The sequence below is a fragment of the Polypterus senegalus genome, chromosome 1, assembly GCF_016835505.1.
Source record: "Polypterus senegalus isolate Bchr_013 chromosome 1, ASM1683550v1, whole genome shotgun sequence".
Lineage (NCBI taxonomy): Eukaryota > Metazoa > Chordata > Cladistia > Polypteriformes > Polypteridae > Polypterus > Polypterus senegalus.
This window is the reverse complement of record NC_053154.1, coordinates 134,504,280-134,525,821: the sequence shown is the minus strand read 5'-3', so window position 1 is coordinate 134,525,821 and position 21,542 is coordinate 134,504,280. Positions and strand designations below refer to the sequence as shown.

The window sequence follows — 21,542 nt, the reverse complement described above, 5'->3', positions numbered from 1 at the left end:
TTTTTTAAATGAACACTCTTATGAAGAAGCAGCCAACGAAAGGGTTGACCCAAGCCATACACTCCAAATGGAAACTGAACATTTAAAGACGGCAAGCCATTTTGTTGAAAACCACAGAACACAAGAGTCTTGGTTAAAAGCTTTTTTTTTATTGGTTACAATATCAATTCATGGCAACATCAGTTTCACCGAGCCACTGTACAAATACAAAGAAAAAATATTGTGTGAAAAAGGACTATAAACAAAATTCTCATAGCAAGTGATTATTATAGTTTCACACATTAGCACTGTAAGAGAAAACGCATGGCACATAGTCCCTGGTTCCGACTGGCTCAAGAACTGAAAACTTAAGACATTTTGTTGGAATACATACAAGAGCCGTAAGGCAGTGCATTATTACTAAAAATCAGTGTCAATGCGGTGGTAACAAAACGTAACACTAGTAATGGCAAGTTGAGCCAGGACAAACAGTTCCCCCCTCAAAGTTTCTGCCCTCCTCAGTTTTCCTCGGCTGGTGAATGCCGTAATGCTTAGTACCAATTCATCGGATGTAATCAACCAACAAGAAAAAAACTTATTTTCTCATGGAATTAAATATTACGAGGCCTACAGCTAAATTCATTAAGTGTAATGCCCATTTATTTACTTTTATTTTGCAAAAACAAAAATGCCTTTTGACTGGGGAGGAGGAATACTAATATGCAAGACTTGGGTAGTTTAAATGTTACTAAACTTTGAGAGTGCAAGTCCCAGCTCAAAAACAGTAAGAAAATTAAAATGCTCTGTGTACTGTACAGGCACAGTTAATGTGATATTTTTATTTCATATTAATTGTTAATACTGTTGCAATTTACACAGAAACACTGCAGTAATTGCCTGCCTGGTATTTTACAATAAAAGACGTCTCCTTTTATCCGGAGGGATCATGGCATTTCCAAAGTGGCTCACTGCTCAGGGAGTAATCGTAATAGCATAGCGCTTGGTATGGAACTAAACAGACGTTCGGACAAAAAGGAAGTTCAGAAAAGCTACTCTTTTGGAATAGAATATTGGAATGCCTTCAGACGTACTGTCACATCCATTTAAGAAGTGAAAACAAAAAATGGAAAGAAAGGGGGGGGAATAATGAATAAAAAGAAAAAAAAGACTCCCTTGTCTTCAAACTGGCCTGATAAAAATTTGAAAGAAAAAAAAAAAGGTAAACCCAAAATAATAATAAAAAAAACTTCAACACAACAAAAAGCCCGTGTGCTCACGCTTAGAAGATGGGGGTTTCTGCTGGGTTGGGTGACGTTAGTTAAAAGGCATACGCTTGTCATTATTTTCAAGAGGACTGGCATTCACAATAAGCACCAAGCAGAAATTCAGAGAAATGGGCACTCGCTCTTTAGGCACCAGTGTTAGGCATCTCATGAAACGTTCAGGCATTTGTTTCCTTTATCTTCGATAAATATTATTTGGGAACTGGTGTTAGTACTTCTGCTGTTTCCTTTGTATGTAATCAACAGCAAAAATAATAATTCAAAAAATGAAATAAAAAATACAACACAGGTTTAATCAAATGTGACACAGAATGAGGATTTTTAAAGAGCTAGCGTGATTGGCGTTTGGGGGATCTTGGCACAAATTATAGATAAAGCAAAACAAAGCATGTACTTTGACCACACGTTACAGTAAGAGTTCTTTCAACACTAATACTTGTCTCAATACACTATACAGCACTGGTAAAGGTCTTTCTGGTAACCACATTCTATTGTCAAAATATGTATACGGATACATGTTTGGGGGGGAAAAAAAATAGTACTGGGTGGGTGAGGCTAAAATTCACAACTCAAACTAACAGTTCACTACATGTTCTTTAAAATTATTTGTATAGAACCAATAAATACAATAAAACATTTTAGTAGTAACTGAAGAAAGTAACCCATCTATTCAAGTTGATAGAATAATTTACAGAAAATGTGGCCTGAATGAACATAAAGAGCTGTGTATAGAATTCATTCAGCATCGGAAAAGCAAAACAACGTACTGCATATCGTCGTCTTCATTTACTCCGCTTTAACTTGCAAATCTGTTGGATGCCTCTCAAAGATGTTCATTTAGTGTTTCGTTTTTGTTTTGGTCACCTTTTTTTAATTGTTCTCATTTTCACCACTGGCACCTTTGACATTAGGAATTGAATTACTGAGCGCATTGGCACTTCATTCAGTGATGGCAGCAGAAGACGTTTGTTTGGGAAGAGTCTTGTAAAGTTGCTTACTGCACATGAAGTACGAGACAAGAAAGCAGAGTTTCGCTCTGCCACTGGAAGGACATGGTGGACTCCGTGCACAGGCACCGTGCGCTGCATGCAAGCCTTTCATTTTGTGTTGCAGCATTCTTCTTGTAAGTAAGCCCCCCTTATGTTGTACTCATTGGATGCACAAAATAAAAACAGGAAATGGAATGTCTGTGTGTGTCAGAACAAAAATATTACCCAGCACCTTCAACAAATGGGTTCAAATACACCAATGTGGGCTCAAACTGATCGAGACGATACCGAAAATGAACGTCACGCGCAATGTGCACCGAATCCAGTGCCCCTTTTGCTGCCATCACCCCCCAACAATACTGTAAAGTGATCACAGATTTGAGTAAATGAGCACTGCAGAAGAGGATGCCGTGAAAGGAGTCTTTCAAAAGTGCCATTCGATTTGTTACTTAAAAGTCTGTCTGGAGCTGCAATGTGGTTTAAAAAAAAAGTTTCTCTCTTTGAGTCTAATAAATGAAAAATGAACTAAAACTCAAACAATGGCTAGAATGGGAGAATTTTAAATAATACTGATACAGATCAATCACCCAAGAGGCACCACCAGATTTGGCTTTAAAGCAGATATTAAACCAAAGAAGCTCAAAATAATGAACATGAATGAAACTAAGGCTAATCTTTACCCAAGATTAGTAATTTTTAAGAAATTGTTTAACAGTAATCATCCACAACCAAAGTGTGATGTCTCAAGTCAAATACAAGCTAAAAATGTTTCATTAAAAAAATGCATAAAATTCTTTTCTTTTTACATACAAACAAATGTAAAATGATTGGCTGCTGTTATGTGTACATTCAGTTATGTACAAACAAAAAAAAAAAAAACAAACAAAAAAAAAACAAAGTTAGATATTTAGCAGGCGAGCAGAAATAAGAACTCTCAGACCAATCTCTAGGGTAGGGGACGGGGCGCAATAAAAAGGAACTGATTGGGATTCCAACAAAACAGAAATAATAGAAAATATTTATAACAATAACTGGCTCCTAGCTTCTCGGTCACCACGGTAACATGCTAGCCCCTGTCAGAAGTCAGAGGTTTGCCAGGGTACATTTTCATTTCTTCATTTGACTGGACTATTTACTGAAAGCTCTGTGTAGTAAGTGAATAGAAAAAACTTCACCTGGAAATACAAGGTAGAAAGAATGTTACTTTCTCACAGCTGTAGGGCTGCAGCATTGTCTCCCCGATCTCAGTGGAGGATACGCAGGTAACCTTTTGCTCTCCACTCTTAGTTAATTCCAGATTCTAAGGAAACTGTCCCAAGATCCAGTGGCTATAGCCATACCATCATTAGTAACTCCTAAACAGCTCACACGGTTGTCGTGGCCAGCTAGAACTCCTACAAGAACAAGAAGTCAAGAGTCAGAAACTCATCTGAAGTCCTATGCACGATGGACAACTGGCTAGGGAATGAGGCTGGGCTGTACTGGACTTACCTGCACGCTCTCCCTTCAAAGTGTCCCACACATTGCAGTTGAAGTCATCATAGCCAGCCAGCAAGAGTCGGCCACTTTTCGAGAACGCTACTGAAGTGATGCCACAGATGATGTTGTCATGCGAGTACATCATCAGTTCTTGGTCAGCTCTCAGGTCAAACAGCCGACAAGTCGCATCATCAGATCCTGTGGTGAAGGCATTTCCATTGGGAAAGAACTGGGGGGGGGGAGAGAAAAAACCCAACAAGAAACAGTCGAGTATCTATGAGTTTGTTTAACCCTGGCACAGCAAATAAAGTCACATATGCAAAAGCCATATTACATAAGAGAACTGAGACAACTCCAATAAAACAATAAACAAACAAATGCTTCAGTAATAAAAATGGGCTCAGCCAACAAACTTGTACTCCTTGAATCTACAGGGCTGCAGCAGTAGAATTTTCTGCTACTCTCCTCTAGGGCTGTAACTTAAAAATTATTTTGATAAATTAAATCTGGCAAATATTAAAACAATTAACCACCTTCGCTAAACTGAGACGTTCAGCCAACGAATAACTGACCAGAAACCAAGGCAGCAGTTTTCTTTCTTTTTAGTCATTCTGCTGTGTGTTCACACTATTTTGTGTGTGTATATGTATCTTATCTATGCATTTATTTATTTCAGCTTCTGTAAAAAGCCAGATTTCACTGTGGCAACAAATAAAGTTGGTTCTTTCTTTCCATCCATCTACAATAATCCCTCGCTATATCGCGCTTCGACTTTCGCGGCTTCACTCTATCGCGGATTTTAAATTTAAGCATATCTAAATATATATCACAGATTTTCCGCTGGTTCCAGAATTTCTGCGGACAATGGGTCTTAATTTATGGTACATGCTTCCTCAGTTTGTTTGCCCAGTTGATTTCATACAAAGGACGCTATTGGCGGATGGCTTAGAAGCTACCCGATCAGAGCATGTATTACATATTAACTAAAACTCCTCAATGCTAAAAGATATGCTTTGCGCAGTGCTTGATTGTTTGTTTTACTATGTCTCTCTCACTCTCTCTGCCTGACGGAGGGGGTGTGAGCAGAGGTGCTGTTTGCCTAGTGGATACGGACGCTCCTCTAAGAAATGCCACTTTATCGCGGTGATTCCAAAAGCACACTTATTGATTTTTTGATTGTTACTTTAATCTCGCGCTCTCTCTTTCTCTCTGACGTTCTCTGCGCCTGACGGAGGAGATGTGAGCAGAGGGGCTGTTTGCACAGTGGCTGTTTGCTTAGAAGATACTAACGCTCCTCTAAAAAATGCCGCTGCAAACTTAAAAGCACATGTATTGATTTTTTGATTGTTTGCTTTTCTTTGCGAGCGCTCTTTCTCTCTCTGAAATTCTCTGCTCCTGAAGAGAAGAAGATCTATTTGCATTCTTTTAATTGTGAGAAAGAACTGTCATCTCTGTCTTGTCATGGAGCACAGTTTAAACTTTTGACTAAAGGGTGTTATTTCATGTCTAGAGGGCTCTAATAATGTTAACAGGGTGGGAGAGTTTATAAGGGCTTAAAATGTATAAAAATAACCATACAAACATATGGTTTCTACTTCGCGGATTTTCATCTATCGCGGGGGGTTCTGGAACGCCACCCCCGCGATCGAGGAGGGATTACTGTACTGTACTTGTGTCTTCCTCAGTCTTAACTACCTTCAAAAAATCCTTCTTGAGAATGAATTATGTTCAAAGACACACAGAAAGTAGCTTGGTTAACAGACTATCCTGTTTACATACCATTGGTAACTGCCACAATTATTACATGATTGGTTAAGATGTTTAAGAGTGTTATTGCTTTTTTACATAACCGTTGCCATTTTAACAAAAAACGGCATGACAGTCCATGAAAATCTTTATAAAAATCAGCCACACCCCACAATGTATCCTACCAAACATGGATTCATGTAGCAAATACTTAGCAGTACAATAAGTCGGACAGATGATTCGCCATGATTATTACATAACAATCCCACTTATACAATCTCTTCAAGAAGGTGACCTTAAAACAGATTTTGAACTTGCATCTGGTAGGAACACAATCTAGAAATTCACACAGATCATAGGTCGATTTCTCCCCTGTATAACATTATTAAAATTGCAATGATTTGTAGTACTTACGCAAACAGCATTAATGTCAGACACATGGCCTGTAAATGATTGCCTGCACATTCCATCACGAACATCCCATAGTTTTGATGAGGCATCACATGCTCCAGAAACAAATGTTCTCATATCGGGGCTCAACGACAAGCTCATAACATCACCAGTGTGGCCAGTAAAAGTGGTAGTCTGTTGCCCAGTTTCAATGTCCCACAAAGCACTGGAGAGAAAAGACAGTAACATACAAATTCATGTAGGATTATCTGGAAAAACAGACTCATATCACAGCTGGATGACAGAAGATATGGCACATAAGCACAAGTCTACTGAAATTCAACCCCTTTCAGTGATATAGTCCTACATCCTTATCCTATGTTCTAAGCTTCTTCGTTTTGCTATTGTTTGAAAACTGTCTTCAAGGGGAGCAGGAAGAATGGAACTGCAATATGAGAATAACCAAATTGTAAGAACCACACCCATATATTAAGAAATCCTGTATATTTTTCTGTTTAAACTAAGCCTCATATCCCAGAATTGGGGGCAGCGGTGGACCACTATATAAACAAAAATGGATTTTATTCAGACTGTAGCTTTTCAATGTTTGACACATTCAGTGGAGCAACTCAGGCGACTCTGTAATTATTGGGGTATGTAGGGAAAAGAGCCTACATTGTACATGCTGCCCAGAGTGAAGGAGTGGTTTTGGTTTCCCAAGGTTTGTCCTTGAGGTTCAAATCATAGATATTAATTCCCACAAATGGATCCATGTGGAGGTTATGATTTATTGATGGTTTGTGAGAAATTAAAGTGTTAATACTCTTCATTGTAAATATATGGTTTGCACTGTGTATGGTGTTGTACTTGAAATACCCTGTATATGAAAGGTTTACTACTGAGGCGTTTAGGTCACTAATTTTTCTGGTTGACATTAGTAACCAAAGCCAATGTTGCATTTCACAACTTCCAAGTAAAAGTGAATAAAAAACTGGACAATAGCATTGCTGGCCTCGTCGCCTGAGCATATCATACAAAGCCGACAAATTACAGGGTATACTGAATTGGATGACTAAGTAATTATTTTCCAGTTCAGTTTAACATTTCCAAAGTATCAGCAGAGGCCGCATGTATAAATGGTGCATATGCACAAAATGTGTAAAAACTAAAACCAGATCCTCATGCCAGCCATACCCTGGGCATACGCAGGTTTCCACTCGGTTTTGCAAACTGGCTGCACCCAGCATTAAAGCAGTGCTACTGTTTCAGTGTCATTTACCTTTCTTTTTTATATTCGCATCAATGGTGCAGGATTAATCAAATACTCCAAAATTAACTGCATATCATTTACAAATTTAAGTCACTTGATTGTAATCATTTTGTAACAATATAATGGTGCAATTTGGATTTCCAAGAGCTCTCCTCTTGGAGCTCTGTGCTGAACTGGTACCGGCTTCACAAAGGTACACTTTGAGGAATTGTACTCTACCATGCTTCTGTGCAAGTTCTGTCCACTCTCAGGTTTTTAAGCACAGGAACTTGCTGACTGATTGGGTTATTTCACAATCTTTATCACAGACCCACGCTATGCCAGCTGTATAGGATGGTATTATCTCCTTGTTGTCCAGATATATAAGATTTCCTTACACTGTGTTTGAACTGCGAAAGATCAAAAAGTGTAATTCGCTACAGAGTCCGGTTTTCCAAATGTAATCGGAGCAGTCAGCTGCCCACACGTTGCCAATGCAACGGCGTTGATCAAGTTACATCGGCTACGGAGGATTCACCAAAAGAATAAGCTGACTTTACATCATATATAGTAGCTGCAAAACCTATTAAAATGGCAGGTGTTTTTCCAACTAGTGCGGCAAAGTCAAGCAGTTCTTTTACAGATAGTGAGTCACCTCAAATGGCCACAAAAAGTGCAGAGAATCGATCCATTGTGGCACTCGGTGCTGTCGCTACACTACAGTATAAAGGCACCTTCCAAGAATTTGCTTATGTAAATAGAACACATTTTCACTCTATTAACATGCTGCTCTATAGTTGCGGTTTGCCCGTCCGAACCTGAAGAGATGTGCAATGATGAACCTGAATCTGACCCACCAAATGATCTGCCAAATTGCACAGCGTTACAACTTCATTTGAATGTAATTAGCAGAATGTAAAAACAGGTAATCAGGTGCAGCATTTATTTTTAACCAATTCATTTAAATTGTGGTCAATATCACATAGTACATAGTACAGCCCTTACTGGTGCCGGTCATAAAATTAGAATATCATGACAAAGTTGATTTATTTCAGTAACTCCATTCAAAAAGTGAAACTTGTATATTAGATTCATTCATTACACACAGACTGATGTATTTCAAATGTTTATTTCTTTTAATTTTGATGATTATAACTGATAACTAATGAAAGTCCCAAATTCAGTATCTCAAAAAATTACAATATCAATCAAGACCAATGCAAAAAAAGGATTTTTAGAAATTTTGGCCAACTGAAAGGTATGAACATGAAAAGTATGAGCATGTACAGCACTCAATATTTAGTTGGGGCTCCTTTGGCCTGGATTACTGCAGCAATGTGGCGTGGCATGGATTCGATCAGTCTGTGGCACTGCTCAGGTGTTATGAGAGCCCATGTTGCTCTGATAGTGGCCTTCAGCTCTTCTGAATTGTTGGATCTGGCGTATTGCATCTTCCTCTTCACAATACCCCGCAGATTTTCTATGGGGTTAAGGTCAGGCGAGTTTGCTGGCCAATCAAGAATTGTTCAAGAGTGGCTTGACACAAGGAATGCGACAGCTGAAACCCATGTCTTGCATACGTCTGTGCGTGGAGGTTCTTGAAGCACCGACTCCAGCTGCAGTCCACTCTTTGTGAATCTCCCCCACAGTTTTGAATGGGTTTTGTTTCACAATCCTCTCCAGAGTGCGGTTATCCCTATTGCTTGTACAATTTTTTCTACCACATCTTGTCCTTCCCTTCGCCGCTCTATTAATGTGCTTGGACACAGAGCTCTGTGAACAGCCAGCCTCTTTAGCAATGACCTTTTGTGTCTTGCCCTCCTTGTGCAAGGTGTCAATGGTCGTCTTTTGGACAACTGTCAAGTCAGCAGTCTTCCCCATGATTGTGTAGCCTACAGAACTAGACTGAGAGACCATTTAAAGGCTTTTGCAGGTGTTTCGAGTTAATTAGCTGATTAGAGTGTGGCACCAGGCGTCTTCAATATTGAACCTTTACACAATATTCTAATTTTTCGAGATACTGAATTTGGGACTTTCATTAGTTGTCAGTTATAATCATCAAAATTAAAAGAAATAAACATTTAAAATACATCAGTCTGTGTGTAATGAATGAATCTAATATACAAGTTTCACTTTTTGAATGGAATTACTTAAATAAATCAACTTTGTCATGATATTCTAATTTTACGACTGGCACCTGTATATTCCTTAGTTCTTAGGCCTCATATTTTACAGCATCCACTACTGCAAAATTATGACTGCAGAACAGTCCATCAGCACACAGCCACATGGACTCCCAATGGTTTGTTTCCAAGGCAGAGGTGTGTGAACAGCCAGTGCCCAAAAATGTACACGGCACAGCAGCACCAACAGGTCATTGGCACATTGGTCAGCTTTTGTAATACTGTATGAAAAAGAATAAGCAGACGGTGGCCTGTGATTTGCCTTTTCATGTTGACTGTGACATCTGACTGCTTCTTTTTAATTTCAAGCACTGGGTGATCTTCTGAACTTGAACTTTCAAATGTCTCAGCCTTGCTTTTGTTGCTTATACAACAGCGTAAGACAACAAATTGTATGTTTTTCCTTGCCTCCACTTTGCATTCACCGAAATTCTTTTTTTTCCCCACCTTCTTTTGCCATTGTCTTTTAACCAAACACTGAACGGAAGGGGACTATTTATATTCATTTACATATTAAAATATGTGAAATTCTGGGAGGAATCGGGGTGGGGCATCAGGCGCGTGCATGTGCGTTACTTTTCACAATGACCAGGATTTATGGAGCTGAAGTGTGTGGAAGTTGGCTTACACATGGTTTTCTGCACCTGGAGTTTGTTTTTGTGCAAGTACATTTACGCTTTTGTCCGTACACCATGTTTTAGTGCAAATTCTTTTGGTATATTTGAAGCACCAGATGTGCACTCTTTGGTTGTCAGCTTTTTACATACACAGAAACTGCTCCTGAAGCTTAACACAAAATCAAAATCAGGGTGATTCACCAACTAGTTGGACAGAGTCACTGAGTATTTCACATTACGTTGTGACTGCCACCAACTCACAAAAAAAATGTAAATGACTGTATGGCTAAAAATCACTAGAAACATGAGACATGGCCTAAAGCAGAACTAAGTCCTTTCTGCAGCTTGTACCATCCACCAATAACAGGTAATTATTCAGTACCAAATAATAAAACATTGATGTTAATGAAGATGAAGTGATCTCTCCATCTAAGACAAACTCATCTGGTCAGATCAACTCCACAATCAAAACGGTCTACTGGAAATTACTTCAAAGACACCATCAATCTCCTCGCACAACATCAGATGAGAAGCTCAGGTAATATTCAAAGTATTTATATTCACAGTATTTAATAGGCCATAAGCAACATGACAAAGTAGTGTTTTGTCTGCCATGTAGGAAAGATCAGTACATGTGACGCAATGCCCTAGAGGTTCTTACTACCCTCGAGTATAAACTACATCAGGTATAAGATTCTTTGCATCTTTACCTGCAAAATACTTTATGTCAGGGGTACTCAAAGTTTTTGAATGCCGGTCCATATTCAGTTCGCCACCAACCATCGGGGTCCGCTATAGCCAGGTTTACCGTGTAGGACTGTAGGTGTAGGTCTGTTGCAGGCTAGTAATAGATTCAACGCAAATGATAAAATTTTTACAAAAGACCAAGACATGCACAAAACATGGAAAACAATGCTAAAAAGTCACATCATTACTTGCAATTAACACACCAATTACAACAGTTGGTACGTAAATGATTGTCACTCGGTGTGAAGTGTGAAACTGTTGTTTCGATTTCATAATGGCAGCATAGTTCGGTAAGTAACCAGTCAGTGCAATTCTCATTGCATTCCTGAGGTTCTGGTCGGTAATTACACTTCGATGTTTCGTCTTGATAGTGTTCATAGTGGAGAACACACACTCACAAGAATATGTTAAACCAAACATAGTGAGCACGGAAATCGCCAGTTTCTTTGCAGCAGGATACGGAGAATCTGGAACAAACTTGTTATGCCGACTTCATTCAATTTTGCTTTCAAAACGTGAGAAGCTTGCAAATCAGCTGCTTCCATTTGCAACAGTAACGGGTTTGAGTTCAGAAAAATTGAGGCAGCCACAGATGTCCATTCACTGTCAGGCTGGACAATGAAAGGATCAGCAACAAAAACACAGCCTTCAGTTTTCTGAAATCCTTAAAACGTTCATCAAACTCAACCTTCAAATGATGTAGAAATGTGGAAATCAACTGAAAACATGCCTGTTGATCAGCTGTCATGCAGCTCTTCAGGTTTGGGAAATGCAGCATCTTGCTACCTTCCATGTCATTGATGAAAATGCTCAGTTTTGTTTCAAAAGCACAACATTTCTCTTGCAATTTGACAACGGTTTTGTCTGCACCCTGAAGTGACAAATTCAGTGTATTTATATGTCCCATAATATCAACAAGAAATGCCAGCAGTGCGACGTTGTCACTGTCTTGAATAAATGTTAAAAATTCTGCAGCTTTCTTTGTATTCAAGGACTGCAGGAAGTCAGCTACATCTTCACGGAGATTCCAGAACCTTTCCAACACACGGCCCTTGCTTAACCATCTGACGTCATTGTGAAGCAGAAAATCTCCAAATTCTGCAGACATCTCTTCAAGAAAAGAACGAAACAGACAATACTGTAGAGACGAATTACATCGTAAAAAATTCACTAATTTCACAAGAGTAGACATCACTTCCGCCAGTTCGTCACAAAGTTTTGAACAGAGGGCCAACTGATGAATGATGCAGTGATAAGCAACAAGGTTGGGCTGAAGTGCCTTCATACGAGTGACAAGTCCTCTATCTTTACCAGTCATTGCTGGTGCCCCGTCTATTATAAGGGAATCCTTTTTGGTTACATCCAATAACAGTTGCATGCATAAACTGCGATAATGCTGAAAACACGTCCTCACCGCGGGTCTGTTTTGCTAGCGGTAGTAATGTCAGAAACTCTTCAAAAAAATTATGGCCATCAAAAAATCTTGTGAATACACAGAGTTGAGACATGTCAGTTTTATCAGTGGATTCATCGCACGCAAGAGCAAACAAGATCTGATATTAACTGACCACCGACATTGTCAGAAAGGTCATCCGCACGACGACTAGCAGTAGGCTACTGTCTGATAACGGTATCTGCTGAATCAGTTCAACACACTTTTTGTCGCTAAAGACATCGTGCATTCTTTAACAACCTCTGCATCAGTAAATGCTTTCTTATGTCTGCCAAGAACCCAAACAATGCATAGCGAAGCTTCTGTAACATTTGATTGTATGGTGGTCGCTTTTGTCATCAGCGATGAACTCGCTACTAACGATGACTTAAGGGCGTTGATCTTATGCGAACGGAGCTCTGACTTTGGTGGATAATTCGCATTTTAGTACTCGCCGTGTTTCGTCTCAAAATATCATTTTACATTGCCGCTTTTAATCACGCAGTCCACCAAAAATGTCTTGGCGGTCCGGATTGTGGACCGTGGTCCGTCATTTGAGTACCCCTACTTTATGTTGATCACTTCAGAACACCAAAAAAGTAAACCTCAAATCTTCTTGAAAAGAATGAAATCTTTAAATATTAAGCTCTGATTCGGTATTACATAAATCTAAACATGGAAGATGCCATGTGAGACAAAATAAATAAGCAGGCATCCTATTGAACCCTTGTGTTGCTTATAAAATAACTATAGTCCAGATATTTTGATTCAAATATATTAAGAATCCACACAGAAAAGCAGAACAGGACAGGCAACTTATAAAAAGTAACATCTGTAATTTAAAGAAAGCACAAAGCTGGACATTTTACAAGCTTTTGTAAAAAGAAAAAAAAAAATTGTGCATGTTACCTGCATACTGTTTAAATTTTAACCTTAATAATGATTACCCTGGTTTAGATTTAATAATGAAGTGTGTCAAAATTATGCTAGCTAAAATGGACTCATAAAACTGCACATAAGACATAAATGTTTATTATACAGCATCTTAAATGTCCCATATTCTGTTTTAAGAGTTTTAAACTTTCAACTAATTCTGTAATTATGGCTGCTTCCAAAATATAGTCCGTATTGTATCCACCGAATACATCACAAAGTAAGCTAGCTAATTAATATGTTAACCTATTTTAAAATATTCTGCAGTTTCAGTTTGAAGGGAAACAAAAATATCTTATTACTCACCAGGTTGTATCTCCTGAACTTGTTACTATCTGGTTATCATCCAAAAATCGGCAACAAGACAGATATCCTGGGGAAAAATAAAAATTGTTAATTTCAGGAGACAAAGCCATGATTATAAAATGTGAAGGTATTCTTTATTAAATTTTATATTCATTTTGGTATCTTTTTCTACTTGTTTCAATATAATATACAAATCAAATTAATACACAACATTATTAAACAGCATTTATTAGCAGTGCATAAATGGTTTAGTGAGGTGTAAATGGAAGCATCAAATTATACAATAAACATTTTTTCTGCCATATCTGACTACTCACAATATAATTCTTCAAAAATTATTTACCTGTATGACCTGGCAACTCCCGTGTCACTCGAACATTACCCTCTCGTGTTTTTAGGCTGTATATTGAGCATATGTTGTCCAAGCCACCACAGGCTACATAATTTCCAGATGGTGCATATGCACATGTCATAACCCAGGATGACCTCAATGGGATAGCATGCATCTAAAAAAAATACAGTACAAGCTTACACATAAATATACTTAAATAATAAAAAAATTAAAAATCACATTCATTATACACAATAAAATATTTAAAAGAATAAAACAATTATCCTTGATTGGCTCTAAAATTTCATACCCAAGCATCACAAGAGAACATGGCTTACCATCTTTTTTATAGGGTACACTTAGTAAATTTAGATTTTTCAATTACTTGTGTCATGTATTTAGAAGCAAAGAGAATCCTTTAAAAAAAATCACACACATGAAGACCATGCCAACTACATAAAAATACACACCTACAATCTGGAATCAAACCAGGATGCAAGACATGTGATACAGTGCCTTATGTTTCAGCACCATATCACCCTATACTTAAAGGTGCATGCTTTCCCGCGTCACAGGAAGTTCATCTTGGAAATAATGAACATGAGCATGTGTGCTTGGATTTTAATTGTAAGGCGTGTCCTATTATCTCCTTTCCTAGTTTAATTGCCAACTACCCTTATTTTTCAGAGCAAGTAAGGATAATAATAAATTAAAAGGGAACCAATGAAACATACAGTGGCAAGCAAAAGTATTCAATTGCCTTGAAAGTCATCACAATTTTCTGTATGACAAAAGATTTGTATACATATTATCCATTCAGTATTTTTAATGTGTATGTTGTAACAATACATTTCCAAAGTCAAAACAATCTATTTTTATACATATTTAACTGAAGAAGATTTATCTAAACCACATGAAGTTTATTTGCTAGTAAAGCTGAATTTTGGATCAGCTTAGGTTAAGCGGAAAAATCACTGTTTTTTGCAATAAGCAGAACCCTTTTCAAAAGGCTAAAATCATACTGCACACATCTTTGGAGCAGAAATGCCATTGCTTTGCACACTTTAAGTTCAGAGACTTCAAAAATACAGCATTATAGGATCCCCTTGCAGGTCCCCAAAGTTTTGCATATGCTACATCTATTTTATTTTTTCCAATCTTAGAAATTCAATAAATTAACAGTAATTGTACTACATTAAAATTCTTCAGGAATATGTCACATTTAAGTTTGCTTTCTGCATAGCTAGTTATAATAACTTAATTTTGCTTACAAAACTATCATTTTACTAGGTGTGTCCAAACTGTGGATTTTATGGGAAAAATAATGAATGGCTTGAATGGTCTTACATTGATTTTTTAGGACAAAAGCTGTCAGGAAGCAAGGTAGGAATTGATGCACAAAATTTCAAATTGATAACCAACTACAAAGTGCAAAGTCAAAACCAAACAGTCTTTCCCTAAATATTTTGTTTGTTTAAACAAGACTCACAGGAACACCTTTCCTTTAAATACAGTTCTAATGCTTGCTAAGTGTAAGCAGCCATGTTATATATGTGGCTACCGAGACAATGGTTGCAAAGCACATATATCACATGCCTAGGCAACCATGCAATATCACAGCAACCAGACACACACATAGTACATATATCTATGTGAACAACCACATAAGATGGCTGCACCCACTGGAAAACACACACACAAAATATAGATGCAATAAGTGATTTATAAATGTAAATTATTATTAATAATGATGTTACCAAAATAGCAATATAAAACATGTAACAAACATTAATTAAAATGATTAGCACATCAACATAAGATGACGGCCAAAAACAGAATAATTACTTCTGACAAATCTATGCTAGTATAGCTCAAAATAAAATGACAGATTTGATAGCGTGCTCCGTTTTCCTTTTCTTATATGCCATTTAGCTGCAGAACCAGAATTATAAATGAAAACATACTTTTTAATGTCAAACAGGGGCACATATTTTACACTTCTCTAGGTATATTAGAACAACAATTTTTTTGAATTCCAAAGATATATGCATTAAAATTTATATATAGTGTTCTTTTTCAGCAAGTTCAGTAATTCATAAATATGATCAGATCTGTTAGTTGACAATCACTTTCATAAAATGTTACCTTATTTGTGGTATAACTGTCCCAAATAATTAATTTGCCATCTTGAGAAGCACTGACAAGTAGCCTGTAACAGGAAAGATGGAATGCAGTTAAGTGAATATTATTGAAATACAAGAGAAGAAAATGTCCTGCAATGGCTTTTGTTAGTCAACATAAAATGACACTAATTAAAATATTCTGACTGCTTTACACTTTTTCTGATCATAAAATATGCACCTCATTCAGTTTAAAAGTTAAATTATAAAACATCTGCTAATAAATGACCCAAAAACCAAGACACGAAAAAGCCTTTCCCTAAGGGTAAAGTGAAACTTAAATTTCAAAAGAAAGGGATAAATAAGCAGAACATTTTTAAAATTGATATTAAGTATCAAGCTTCATTTACAGAACACAGTACATGACGAAAACAAAAAAGTTAAATATTTTCAATGTATCATTAGTTCACATATGAATGAAAAAAATCTTCTAAAGAAACTATAATTATTATTATTTTTTTTAAAGTATATATGACGTTTTAAGAGAGACTATACAGGGGTAACTATACCAGACCAAAAACAAAGAGGAGTAGGAGTTTGCTCACAATGTGACTACTTGCCCATATACTTCTATATATAAATGTATATATTTTATGTATATATCCAAATGTGAAGTCTCATAAATTAACATTTTAAATAGGAAATATGAATTATAATAAAATAAATTGCATTAAATATGAAAACACTTTATAATTACCTAGAATCAGATCCCCAGTGCATCGCATAGATTTTGGCTAAGTGGCCTCTCAAAGTGCGACGTGTTCTCATTTGAATTCGGCCCACTGAATCCAGGCCAGCTGTAATCTAATTATAAAAAAAAAATGTAAAAATGAATACTCCAAATAGATACAATTAGAATTCTGTATTACTACATAGTTTACCTAATGCTGAATGGTAAATCTAAGTTTTTTTTCTTGATATGAAAGTCAAAAAAATAAGCTCAGCTTATTCCACAAAACTTAAGCAAATGCTGATGATAATGCAAAAAGTTCAATGAGTAAAGCAGTCCTGAAAGCAAGTATATCTTATTACTATTTACTTTACCCATGCTCATGCAACTTACAAGCTCTAAGGAAGGAAACTTCAACTATATTTTAATTAGATATGCTAGTGTACACGTCTTCCACTTTAAAATAGTTATACGGTCATATGAAAAAGAACCCCTCTCAGCCAGCATAATAATTGACTCTACTTTCAACAAAAAAGATAACAGTGGTATGTCTTTCATTTCCTAGGAACATCTGAGTACTGGGGTGTTTTCCGAACAAAATTTATAGTGAAGCAGTATGTAGTTGTATGAAATTAAATCAAGTGTGAAAAACTGGCTGTGCAGAAATGTGGGTCCCCTTGTAAATTTTCTGATTTGAATGCATGTAACTGCTCAATACTGATTACTTGCAACACCAAATTGGTTGGATTAGCTTGTTAAGCCATGAATTTCACAGACAGGTGTGTCCAATCATGAGAAAAAGTATTTAAGATGGTCAATTGCAAGTTGTGCTTCCCTTTGACTCTCATCTGAAGAGTGACAGCAAAAGATCCTCAAAAGATCTGAAAACATGGATTGTACAGCATCATGGTTTAGGGGAAAGCTATAAAAAGCTATCGCAGAGGTTTAAACTGTCAGTTTCAACTGTAAGGAATGTAATCAGGAAATGGAAGGCCACAAGCACAGTTGCTGTTAAACCAGGGTGATGAGAAAGAAGCCCTTTCTGCACTCACGCCACAAACAGAGTTGCTTGTTGTATGCAAATGCTCATTTAGACAAGCCAGATTCATTTTGGAACAAAGTGCTTTGGACTGATGAGACACAAATTGAGTTATTTGGTCATAACAAAAAGCACTTTGCATGATGGAACAACAACACTGAATTCCAAGAAAAACACTTGCTACCTGCTGTGTAATTTGGTGGAGGATCATTCATGCTGTGGGGCTGTGTGTCTAGTTCAGGGACTGGGGCCCTCGTTAAAGTCCAGGGTCGGATGAAAGCAACCCAGTATCAACAACTTCTTCAGGATAATGTTCAAGCATCACTCACAAAGTTGAAGTTATGGAGGTGTTGGATATTCCAACAAGACAATGACCCAAAACATTTTGAGCTTCATGGCAAAGGCTGTGAATACTTATGTACATGTTCTCAATTTTTTTTATTTTTAATAAAATTGCAAAAATCTCAAGTAAACGTTTTTCACGTTGTCATTATGGGGTGTTGTGAGTAGAATTCTGAGGAAAAAGATTAATTTAATCCATTTTGGAAAAAGGCTGTAACATAAAATGCGGAAAAAGTGATGCGCTGTGAATACTTTCCGGATGCAATGTATTTAGCTTTTCTACAATAGTTCTTTCAGTGTTGTGGTTGATGGTTAACTTGAGAAATTCATGCTACTTACTAGCAATAGGATGAAGGTTCAAGCCGTTCGAGCATTTGTATTTCTTTGAACAGTTAAATTATCTGCTAAATGTAATTATCATTTTCCACCACTATTACTCAAAGAATGCACTGAACTGAAAAAAATGTTTCTGTACATAGAGTATCTGAGCCAAATGCATGACAACAAGTTAAACAATAACACCTAATCTGATCTATAATGTTATTTCTCTTACAAAGCACACACAAATCTGTTTCTGAATTATTTCCATAATGGGATAAAAGTGGCAATAACGTAAGCCTGTGTGTGTGTGTTTTTTTTTTTTAAAACAAACAAGTACAATTCCTGAAATTTTCTTGCCTGAATACAAAAGCATTTCCAGACAAGACCTCTCTTTATTTTCTTTTTGACATTTGTTCAAGAGGGACTACATCATCAATACTGTGATCCATTTGTGTTTGTAGTTTAACCTGTAGTCACACATTAGTGCAGTACAGACTTTCTTGGTACTACCGATACTATAAAAAAAACTATCACAGCCATGTTTTCAGAACATTGGCACCAAATTAGTACCAAAATATCAGTTCTTGTGGCATCCCTACTAGTCACTAGTAATACATTTCCAAATTAATTAGCTTCATATCACTAAAAGAAACACTACTTGTTGGCTAAGCAAGGAGGTAAGTACATTGTAGTTACATAGTGTTTCCTCCTCAGTTTATGCATGGAACAAGTGCTGCTGTGGGACATTATCTCCACTTCATACAGTGAACACCTGACCATTTGATCAGTTCTTCTACTGAAACACTCTCAACACAGAGGAGTCTTTCAGCTGATTATTTACAGTGATTTTCCTATGCAGAATGTGGTGCATATTCCACCATAATTAGGATACTCAAAAACTGTACTGAGCATGGTAACATGCCAACATGCAATTTTGTATGAGACGCAGAGATTTTTAAGCAGTTAACTAAATATGATCAGGCAAATTTTTTGCAAAATTACACTGAATAATCGTGACACTGCTAGTATTATCTACCTATCCATCAACCTTTTAACTTGATTTTTCTATCATGAAACTTTGGGTTGCTACAGCCTGGTCCAAAAGCATCAAATACAATTCAGGAGGAAATTGTTGCCAGAGAAAATCCACCAAACCTGGGGAAAATATGCAAACAAATCCAGACAGACTATGCTAGGAAATGAATCTATACAGTAAATTAATATTTTATAATCTCTTTTAATCAAATTATTATTATACAGTTTATTATGTGAAGTGTTACTGGTATAAATTATAACACTTACATATTCTGCTAATGAATAAGGTCAAATAAAGCTATCAAAACACTTACCTGGGAAAGTGTGGAGTCACTACATGCTTTCCTGGCATCCTAAAACAAAACAGAGAACAAAAATACCAATAATACTCAGATAATAAAAACATAAAAAAAGAAACTGCAAAGTACAAATAACATTTTTCTGCCCATCCCTCCTGCTAGAACGGGTTAAAATCCGGATTGTAGGTATCCTTGCACAGACACACATTTTCGGTTCAGCCCACAATTTTCTATGGGCCACCTCAATACTTTCACATTTTTGTGTTTTAAGTCAGCGTTGGAGGTATGTTCAGCGTTATGGTTTTGCTGGAAGACAAATATGCAACCAAGTTTTTACTTTCTGGCAGACATCCAGGTACTGCTTCAGAATTTCTTGATAATCCTTTTTACTCATGATGCAATTTATTTTCTGACATGCTCCAATCCTTTTACCAGCAAAACACCCCCCAAACATGGTGCTATTACCTATACCTGTATGTATCACAGCTGGCTAGGACAGGATAGAGTTCTTTGGCTTAAAAACCTCAACCATCTTCTTCCATACATAGGATTAATCTTTATGGCCAAACAGTTAAACTGTTTTTTCTTCTGACCACAGAATAGTCCTCCAAAAATCTAAGACTTTGTCATTCTGATCACCTGCAAACTTCAGTTTGGGTTTTTTTATGTGGGTCTTGAATGAATGCTGTTCGGGCCAAGGCAATGGACTCTCTTAATGGTAGTTCAACTCATTTCTAGTTCCTTTGTTGTTATCTTTGGGATTACTTGAACGTTTTGCAACAAAGCTTGTTCAGCCCTAGGAGTTGATTTGTGCCTCCTTCCTAAATTAATTTGTTAGTAAAATTGATCCGAATATGGAACAGGATTTGCGGAGGTCCAGAATTTTTTAAGGCCTTGGCTGAGTAGCTTGGATTTTCCCGTGGTATCAAAGGCAACAAGGTACTGGCTCTAAAGGTAGGATCTTACATGTATGTAGGCACCAGGTAGATCGGTACTAAAATTTTGACTTCAGTATTGATACCAGCCTTCAGACCTCAGTACAGGAACCAAAATGGTTCCAAAGCAATTACATATACTCCAAGCTGAATAATCAATTACATAAACCTTTGAACCAATGAAAAATCTTATATAATAAACAATGGCTGAAATATATCTGCCTCTTATGCAAATAAAGTAGATACACTAATTGACTTAACACATGGAATGTATGGGTAACGTAACATGTGGAGTTGCCTCAACTGCAAGTTTTCTGTCTACAAGACACATTGGTTGTTCATAATCTATTAAGTTTTCACTTCTAATTATTAACAGAAAAATGACTTAAGTATACACATGCAAACAAATTAAATAATTCATGGGAAGCATTTATGAAGCTGGAGTTTTTCCTTGTATTCAACCTATTACACACTTTTGTTAACTATGAAATAATGAATTACACAATAATGAACACCTCACCTAAGCCAGATTAATCAATTACCATAATCAAGTTTGCATTATTCCCTTATAATTTTATTTAGTGAATCTGAATGTATTGTTTCTCATACACTTTGTCTTAAAATAAATAAAACATAATGCACTTCATTTTTCAGAAGTATGGAGTCCTAAAGCGGAATCTCATTCATCAGCTGAGAGAAAAAGATCCTCCAGAGCTATGCAGATATTTTTTTGCAAATTTTAACACTAAAATTGTTACCATAAGAAACCACATAACCTTTTGGGGAAAGTTTGGGGATAAGGAAGGAGGATTAAAGCAAAAAAAAATTAAAAATAATTACCCGAATCTGGTTCCGCAGTTGCTCGGCTTCCTGCCGCAACTGTTCTAATTCACTCATCGTTCCGTCTCAGTGTTTCTTGTGAGCAATCCAAGTACCACAACTAGTTGCTAAAAGGCCTAAAAAAATAAAGAAATAAGTAATTTTCAATGAAAAAGTTATTCTAATGTTCAGAAGTATGACTAATACATTTAAAATCAGTTATTGTTGTTTGCGAAAA

The 21,542-nt window shown here is 36.8% G+C and overlaps 1 protein-coding gene across 2 annotated transcripts in view; it reads right to left on the bottom strand.

The window, feature by feature from the left end:
- Positions 1–127: 127 nt before the first annotated feature.
- Positions 128–21,542, bottom strand: part of LOC120532571 (guanine nucleotide-binding protein subunit beta-4) — a 184,585-nt gene continuing 163,170 nt past the window's right edge. For both annotated transcript variants that reach the window (XM_039758694.1, XM_039758685.1), the window contains exons 2-10: positions 21,326–21,441; positions 19,566–19,604; positions 16,542–16,648; positions 15,810–15,873; positions 13,677–13,839; positions 13,334–13,400; positions 5,891–6,092; positions 3,743–3,959; positions 128–3,645 (exon numbers count right to left, since the gene is read on the bottom strand). In XM_039758694.1, the coding sequence (XP_039614628.1) occupies positions 3,539–3,645; positions 3,743–3,959; positions 5,891–6,092; positions 13,334–13,400; positions 13,677–13,839; positions 15,810–15,873; positions 16,542–16,648; positions 19,566–19,604; positions 21,326–21,382 (1,023 nt within the window). In that variant the 5' untranslated portion in view covers positions 21,383–21,441 and the 3' untranslated portion in view covers positions 128–3,538. The remainder of the gene's footprint in view (positions 3,646–3,742; positions 3,960–5,890; positions 6,093–13,333; positions 13,401–13,676; positions 13,840–15,809; positions 15,874–16,541; positions 16,649–19,565; positions 19,605–21,325; positions 21,442–21,542) is intronic.